This window comes from Patagioenas fasciata, chromosome 9 (assembly GCF_037038585.1).
Source record: "Patagioenas fasciata isolate bPatFas1 chromosome 9, bPatFas1.hap1, whole genome shotgun sequence".
Lineage (NCBI taxonomy): Eukaryota > Metazoa > Chordata > Aves > Columbiformes > Columbidae > Patagioenas > Patagioenas fasciata.
The window spans coordinates 30,623,554-30,632,527 of record NC_092528.1 but is presented as its reverse complement, the minus strand read 5'-3'; the positions used below and the strand labels follow the sequence as shown (position 1 = coordinate 30,632,527).

At 49.5% G+C, this 8,974-nt stretch overlaps 1 protein-coding gene across 2 annotated transcripts in view; it reads left to right on the top strand.

Annotated features, from left to right (window-relative positions):
• KCNAB1 (potassium voltage-gated channel subfamily A regulatory beta subunit 1) overlaps nucleotides 1-8,974 on the top strand; it is a 63,750-nt gene continuing 54,776 nt past the window's right edge. Inside the window, exon 1 of one of the 2 annotated variants that reach the window (XM_071812783.1) lies at nucleotides 1-421. In XM_071812783.1, coding sequence (XP_071668884.1) covers nucleotides 150-421 — 272 coding nt within the window. In that variant the 5' untranslated portion in view covers nucleotides 1-149. Of the gene's footprint in view, nucleotides 422-3,019; nucleotides 3,410-8,974 lie in introns of those variants that run through there. The other variant, XM_065844891.2, reaches the window with a different exon arrangement.

The window sequence follows — 8,974 nt, the reverse complement described above, 5'->3', positions numbered from 1 at the left end:
TAAGCTCCTCAGACACATATCTAATTACAGCTTTGTGGCCGGCGTGAGGTTATAGAGGAAGGCAAGTGCGTACTGAAAATCAGTTTAAACGATTTGAGGGCAGCGACTTAGTGCCGGGGGCGCTGCCCGGGCGCCAGGCGGGACGCGACATGCTGGCCGCACGGACGGGCACCGTGGGCAACAAGAACGCCGAGGAAGCCCTGAAGCTGCGGAAGCAGTCGGTGCTGTCGCTGGGGAGCAGGGACAGAGCCCCAAAATGCCCGTCGGAGGGTGGGAAGGAGCCGCGGGGCCGGGCCGGGCAGCCCCAGCAGCGAGCGCGGCGCCTGGCGCTGCTGCGGGAGCTGGAGACCAACTGGTACCTGCGGCTCTGCGAGCTCTCCCACGAGTTCACCATCGCCTACACCACCGGCATGCCCCACAGGTACGTGGCACAGCAGCCGTTTGCACCCCACTAATCATCATCATCATAACAATATGAAATTTTGTGGCTTTATGAGTCTGACTCTTCTGTTAATTCAGGTATTTTTTCCTGCACTGCGGTGGATGTACCTTACAGAGCTGGAAATTCTGCGAACTTGTTTCTCAGTTTCCAGAACTTCAACACAAGCTGCCTATGGTTGTTCAGCCTTATTTCTCATGAGCTGTTGTGTCCAAGTGGCTGTAACTTGGTTTGGGTGTAGGTGGAAAGTTGCTGCTGTTGTGCAGGGACTGGGGGGGTGAGAGGAGAAAAGAGCAGGAAAGGTTTTGTGGGGTGCTGCTGTCCCCATCTCTCTCCCCGTGTCCCCATCTCTCTCCCCGTGTCCCCATCTCTCTCCCCGTGTCCCTATCTCCCCTGTCCCTCCCCAGAGTGAAAAACCCACTTGGGAGGGCAAACCCGCAGCTGCTGAATTCCTAATTCCATCCATCTTAAATGTCTCAGCCTCCAGAATCTGATCTCACTCCTTTATAAAAAATATAAGGGGATCTTGGAATTAGTGGAAATTAGATGTGCGACTCTCTAATCTCCTGCACTGAGTAAGATCCTTAATGAAATGGGAACCTAAATACAAATTGCTGGTGTTGCTGTCTCAGCCCGGAACAGCAGCAGCGTGGGGACAGGGTGGTTTTGGGGAGCGGTGGAGGGAGGACGTGGTGTCATTGACCACGAGGGACAGGGCTGCTGTCAAGGGGGTTTCTTCGTTTTGCACAGCATCGGGAATGGGGGATTTCAGAGGAGTCGGGTGAGATCTTCCCGAACAGAACAGGGATGCCCGGAGCGCCTGGCACAAAACAGGATCTTGCAGACGTGCTGGGATTATGAATGAATTAAAATGTCATTAGAGTAAAAATTAGAAACAAGGTAACTGAAAGGAGAACAAGATAAAACTATGAGAGATGGAGCAAGTCGTTATTAAGTGCAGAGATGTCGAACAAAAGCCCGATGAAGGGGACACAGTCGGGTCTGTAGACTGAGCAGTTTTGGTGCTGTAAAGACAAAGTGCTGGGGAATAACTTTTGGGAGAACTAAGTTTGTAATGATGCTGATCTGTTGAAACCCTTAACACTCCGACCCAGTGAAACTCTTCTGTCCAAAAAGTTCGGAAGAGTTTGTGGAAATACTTCTTTGCTGTTTAACCTTGTGTTAGAGACGAGGAGGGGGCTGGATCTGACAGGAGGTGAAACAAAAGAGCGTTTGTTGTAGGAGACACACAGTGAGTAATGGGAGAAGTTGGGGGTCCCCATCTTCGGGTACCACAGGGCTGGGAGGGTTCTGGGGGATCAGGACCCTCCAGCCTGGGAGAGGGGGCCATGGGGGCCCATTAGTGCCCTCAGGGCCCTGACACGACAATCACAGGGAAAAAATAACCAAGTAATCCAAATGTCCCTGCTGAACTCCCCTCTGTGACATTGAATTATAATCTTTTAAAATATGTTCTGGGTTTGGGATCAGTCTTTGTTTATCTGCTTTGAAAGATTTAGGGATTAGCTGAGTTCATGATACATCCATCACTTGATTATTTAACTTATTTTTCCAATGTATTTGGGATTGAACTGACAGTCAGAAAATGGGTTGGGTGTTTCAAATGGAAGAGCCTCAGAAGTCTGCCCCATGGTGTGTATCACGGTCGTGGTTTGTTCACTGTGGGCTGGCGTTGGCCAGAAAAGGTGTTTTTTCAGCCAGCTTCTGGGTGTTATCTGGACCGGAGGGCGCTGGATGCTCTGGGGCACTGGCTTCGGTGATGCCATGAAACCTGTGCTGTGTGTCCCGTCACCCCTCAGGGGTGAAAACCCTGAGAACCTGAGGCTTTTTGTCTGCTATTTACTGGTGAAATAATCACTTGTGGGTTCGGTACATTTATTTTTAGGCAAAGAGCTCAGATGCGTGCCTGTTGCTCCATGCCAAGAGGCAGCAGGTTCTGTGGAGCTGGAGGTTTTGGAGTGGCTGATGGCATCTCAGGGGCTTCGTTGGGTCTTCTCCATCCACACATGAGCTTCTGCAGGGACACTCAGCCTCCCGAAAGCTGCTGCTTGTTCCCCGCCTCAGCTCCAATGCCTGTACCTTGTTCCTTCCTCAACTATTTTCCTTGTCTGTTTTGTGGTTATTTCTTCTTCTTCTTGGTGTCCGACTGCTCCATACCCTTCGTTTCCTCGTTAGCTGTGGGAGCCCCAGGAGGCTGCAGATCCTGGGGAAGTTTCCACCCATGGAACCTGAGCTGTGAGAGTTCACAATGGGCTATGAGGAAGCAAAATGTTTTAACGACTTGCATGAGAGATGCCCGAGCCCTGAAATAAACCCTGTGAGAATATTTGGTTTACGTTTATTGGCCTTGGATTGAATCCCAAACAAATATTTCTCATTATCTAAATATAAGACCTGGGAACCAGGGTCGGTGTTCTATTCCCACTGGCAGTCCTCATCCTTTGGAGGACTTGGCCATCGTAGGTTCCAGCAGATGAACGAGATTGCTGATCTTGGCCAGAATCCACCCCGGGCATCAATTAAAATGAGCCGATTGCAATAATATAAAGAACGTCTGGGAGAAAAACACTGTTCCATAGTCTTGTGGTCATCTTGGGCAACACAACCATCCGAAGGCATCTGGTACCGGTGGGAGGGTGGCGGCGGCACCGGGAGCTGCTGAGGACCCCCCGCCACAGGGTGGACCATGCACTTGTACAAACCGGCCTGTGCCGACATCCCGCCCCCCAAGCCCAGCCTGCAGAAGCCGAGCCTGCAGAAACCGAGCCTGCAGAAGCCGAGCGAAGCGTCACTGAGGGGCAAGAAGCCAAGCGGGGCTCCCAGGGCCTGTCCCCCCTTCTCGGGGAGGCCCAGCCCGGCCGCCGAGCTGAAGCAGCTGGAGAAGTTCCTGCACCTGCACGGGCTGTCGCTGCTGGAGACCGTCCCGGCCCGCACCGGGATGCACTACAGGTACCTCTGCACGGCCCTTGCTGGGAAATCGGTGGCTGTTCGGTGGCAAACAGCTAAAACTACGGGAAACGTGGCCGGGGAACCATCCAGCACCGTGGTCTGTCTGTGTCCATGAGTCCGTGCACACCCGCGGGCAGGCTCGCAGAATCTGAAGATATTGTCTGATTTGAGCGATGGTTAATGCATGTGGCCCAGTCTTTAAACTTTGAGGTTTTTTCCTTCTCTTCTAAGTTGTGTCACTCTACTGAACTGACTCTTTCAAATCTGGGTGGAAGGATTTGCCCTTTCTGATGTTTTAATGAAAACTCATTTATTTACGCACATTAAACTGACTGAGCAGCAAAACAGAAAACATGGAGAATAGAGGCTTTTAACTGTGGCTGGTGCTTCGATGCAATGTCTGTCCCTGCCATAAAACTGGAGCAAATGGACTGAAAGCCTGAGAACCAGAGCCTGGCTGGGTTCAGGCTGTGAAATATTACGATTATTAATATGTGGCTTGTGTGTTAGAAAGAACATCCAAGAGAGAGGGTCTCGTCCATGCTGGGAATGGGGACAGCCCGGGCAAAGGGGCTGTAGGCGGGGGGACGATGGGTGAAGAAGACATTGATGGGCTTGGTCTATCTGTTGTCATCTTGTTTTGCTTCAGGCGAGGTTAACTGAAGAGGATGACATCCCCTATGGAAAGCAGATACATTCTCCATGCTTCTAATAAAGGGAAAATGTCTTCAAAATGTTTGCCTTCCCTGGAGGTTGACTCTTGCCCATGGCTGGTCTGAGCTAAAATTGAAATAAGATGACAGGTTTGCTATTTTGATAGAAACAGCAGGGTTGTGTCACGACTTTAGCTGCTGGCCAGGGATATTTGTTGTTTGGAGACACTGTCCAGGGAGGACGGAGTGAATAATAAAGTGCTTTGGAGCCAGCGTTAGAAGAAATGGCAAAGGGCTTTGTACCTCTGCTCTGCTGTGCCAGCGCCGGCCGGGGATCCTCAGAGCAGTTGGGGTTAAGGTGCCTTGAAAGCCGCTGTCAGTAAGGGGAGAACCGGAGGGTTCAAGTGAGGAAAAGGGAGAACCGGGAGGGTTCAAGTGAAGAAAAGGGAGAACCGGGAGGGTTCAAGTGAGGAAAAGGGAGAACCGGGAGGGTTCAAGTGAGGAAAAGGGAGAACCGGGAGGGTTCAAGTGAGGAAAAGGGAGAACCGGGAGGGTTCAAGTGAGGAAAAGGGAGAACCGGGAGGGTTCAAGTGAGGAAAAGGGAGAACCGGGAGGGTTCAAGTGAGGAAAAGGGAGAACCGGGAGGGTTCAAGTGAGGGAAAGGGAGAACCGGGAGGGTTCAAGTGAGGAAAAGGGAGAACCGGGAGGGTTCAAGTGAGGGAAAGGGAGAACCGGGAGGGTTCAAGTGAGGGAAAGGGAGAACCGGGAGGGTTCAAGTGAGGGAAAAGGAGAACATCCAAAGGCGATGGGACAGCGTCCCGGGGCAGCCATGCCCTGCGTGGGGCTGTGGGAGAGCGATCCTGGTGTCACTCTGGGTTAGCGACGCTGTCCCCAGTCAGGTTCTCTGATTAACTGGTGTTTTTTTGCGATTTATTTATTATTATTTTTAAACTGGAAACTTGCCTCCCTTCTAGTGAGAAATTCTTTTGCTCCCCTTCTGATGATCCTAATCCCACGTGGCAGTTGTTTGAAATGGTTGGTGTTAATACGCACAGGAAAATTCCCATTTATCGGTGTTATTTCTCTGTTAATTCCGCACTTTCTGTGGTGTTGCTCTGCTCCGGACATGGTTTAACGCTTCAGGTGCCCTCACTGAGAAGCACAAGTGGTGTGGTAGCCACACAGTGTTCCCATAAAGCAGTTTATGACCTGGTGTCTTAAGTTTCCCCCCCAGGAGATTATCCTGCACAGCATCCCGATGTACAGACACGTCCCCGGTGCTGGGCCTGGCTAATGCTGAGTCCAAAGCGCATCGGCCAAAACTCGATGGAAAACGTGCTCGTCCCGCAGGAAAAAACCTGCAAAGAGGTTGGGGAGGGATGGAGACCCGAGCCCCAAACCTGCGGGAGACTGAGTTTGGGAGTCACAGCAAAATGTAATTAATGAGATATTCTGGGAGGGTCTCGTGCCCTGGGGTAGCTGGTGTTGGTTTACCCGGTGCCGCAGGCTCCGTGCAAACAGCGTCACACGCCTCCCTGTTTCTCGGCTTATCAAACCATCTTCATTCATCAGAGCCGTTAGTCACGGTAAAATAAATCATACGTTTAACTTCTCTTGAAGCTGATGGATTCGAGCATATGCTTAATTTTAAGCGCGTGCATTTTTCATAGCTATAAAATATTGCGTTTCGCACGCATCGTCCCTGGGAGGAGGAGGACGGGAGGCTGTGCGGAGTGCAGAGGGCTCTGCTGCGGAGCAAGAGGGGTTTCCAGCAGCCATCACTTGCTGCTTTCTGGGCATTTTTGCTCTTCTCGCTTTAGAAATACAGGGGCTCTGGCAGTCGGATTGAGCTCGAATGTCGTCTTTTCCAGCATGGCTTGTTTTGCCTTCCAGACATTTCTTCAGAGATCTGTAGGTCTGGTCTAGAGACAGCACAAAACACCCCCCAACCCTCCTTTTTTATTAATTATAGTGGAAAGTAATGAATTGTCAACAATAAACTCTCACTAAAATATGCATAGGCTGGTTGGTTGATAGGATGCTTAGTTCTTTTTTCTTTCATTGCTTTAGCAAATACAGCTCAGTTTAGCCTATTACTGAATAACCAGCAGCGCATGAGCTTAGTTTGTTTCTGCCGACAACAGAAATGCTGTTTGCAAAGCCAGTTTGGTGCCTTATTATCCAACGGGGTGTTCATTGCGCAGCTTCCTTCCGTATGCGCTTTGGTGGGGTTTTTCCTTTTTTTTCCTTTTTCCTTTTTCCCCTTTTCCTTTTTCCATGTCCCCATGGCAGAGCAAGGAGCTGGGTGACGAGGGGGCACCCACAAATCCTCAACCTGATGGCACAACCCACCCTCAGCTGCTGCTTTGTCCCCAAATCACTCAGAGTCTTGTTTGATGTGTGGGGAGGAGAAGGCGGCTCCCGCTGTGATAAAAACAGCGCCGTGACCAGATAGCCAAGATCTCTTAATTCTGAAAAATGAATGTACTTGCTGTGGCTAAATACAGCAAGAGGGAACATCAGAGCGCTCTAGGGACAAACTGATGGTAAAAGGGCTGATTTGTATGTCTAATTTGGTGTGTGTCTCACATTGATACAAGTCTGTGTCAGGAAAAACAATAAGGGAGTGAAATACACAGTGTGCAGCGCCAGAACGAACCTTGTTCTTCAACTGCATTATTCATGTTCTGGGTACGATAAGCGATCAAATGCTCAATTTACTGGGCAGGCCCTCCGGTTTGGTAACTTCACCGAGACTATCACGGTACATGGGTAACAGGGTCAAATCCTGAGATAACAACAGGTTTTTGGTGAGGACCTGGGACTGGTGGTGACCACCACCATGGGCAAAAAGAGAAAATACTCCTGCAGAGGAGCTATTGCCGAAATGTGCCCCTCACCCTGGAGTCACGTCAGCTCGCGGTGGACACCAAGGCAAACACCCTGCTGGAAAAATGTAACAGGGGTAACAGTAACTACTGTTGTGTTTGTGGGAAAGCAGAGGGCTCAGAGTGATGGGCTTGCCTCTGAACCCGGTGATTAAACAGGCTTTTAGCTCAGGAAAAAGGTGATCGGCAGGGATTACAGCAGCGGTGTTTAAAATCAGGAACAGCCTGTAGCAAACAACTCGCTGTGTCCCATAATGCAGGTACCCATGGGAACGCGAATGACGTTTCTGGACAACAGGTTTAAAACACAGGAAATATTTCCCATGCGTCTTGTAATGAAACCGGGGAGCTCATTTTCACGCGATGTTTCGGATGCTGGGGGTATGAGCATGTTCAAAACGTTGTTAGGCACCAGGCTCTCAGGGTTTAAGCCCAGCTTGCAATTCAAGTCGTGAGAGCCGCTTGAAAAAGCTTAAAAAAATGCATAAAAATTTAAAAAACTAACAAAAATAATAAAGACCACTTTAAACCCCTTAAAATTCTAATGGAGGGGGTAAGCGCCTGATTTGGGGGCATGCTGGGGTGGGTTTTGGTCATAAAATAATGAGAACTGGTGAAAGAATTGAAAGGGAAGGGAGAAACTCATGGACTGAGTTAAAACCAGTTTAATAAAATAACAGTAGTAATATACTAACAAAATGTGAAGTGAGCGATATCCAATGCAGTTCCTCACAAACTCTGTCCACGCTGAGCAGCTGGTTTTGGGAAGACAGAGCAGGCTGGTCCAAAACAGCCGAAAAAAGGCAAAAAAGGCAGAAAGGGCCAGAGAGCAACCGCAAAATGGCAAAAACCCAATGGTCAGAACTCCCAGATGGAACTGAATTGGAACAGAGCTGAACTGGAATGGTCGAACAAGCCGGAAAACCCGACTCCCGTTACATCCAAAGCGTGATGCTGATGGTAAAGACTCTTTCCAGCGAGGTCTGTCCCGTCCGTGTCCCCTTCCCCGCTGCCCACACCTGCGGACAGAGAGCCCACAGTGCCCTTGGGCTCCCCAAAACCAACGTAGATAGCAGAAAATTCTTGCATTCTCGTCATACCAACTCAACACCACTGGGAAGTCACTTGAAAGCATTAACACTGCCCTGGGCTTCTGTCTTCTTGTTCTCAAACTCAACTCAAACAAGGAGCAAGCTAGCTACGGATAAGAAAAGTTTCAAACTGCTTGAGCAAAATTAACTCCATTTCAGTCAAACCAGTGCACAGACAAGGCCATGAAAGGCTATTAAATACAAAGTGGTGGATTTAGCCACTAGCACAGCAGATTTTTAGGTGGCAGATGGCAGAAAGCAGAGACCATATACCAGGAAAGGCATTACTGCGTGTTTGTTCAGTTCCTTTATAATCTTTTCTCGGGACCGGCTCCTGGCTCTGTCTGAGCCATAGGGGAGGGGTTGATGTGCAGGGGGAGCAGGCACATCACACCCTTCATCCCTTGTCCCTCATTCGGGGGTCGTGTTTGTACCCCTGCAGAGAGGGGAATTTGGGAATGATGCCTTTGCACACCAGCTTTGCCAGGCTCCCTTGGTCAGGCTCTGTTCATGCACTGAAGCTTTGAAATATCTAATATTTAGATGGCAAAATATATGAGAGCGCTTGATGCAGTCCTGTAATCCTGCACTGTAATCCTGTCCTAATCTGCTCAATTCGGAGCACAGTTGCATTATATTTATTGGGATATAGCTTAAAGCGTTAATGTTTTCTCTGTTTCCTGTGCAGATGGATCTATATAGAGCTGCATCCAGCTGTGTCCTTTTTAATAGCCAGTGTAATTTTTCATCAATGGTTGTTTCTTTTTCAGACTGTTCAACTATGCAGCCTGTTTTCTAGTGACAGCAGATACTCCCATCCTTTTTCCAAATAATTTCATTTTCCACTTGCTCCTTGCTTTCTGTATTGTTTTTGCCCATATCACGTGTGAATGGGGGAGGACGGGATGAAAACAGGGGGTGTGTGTCGGTAAG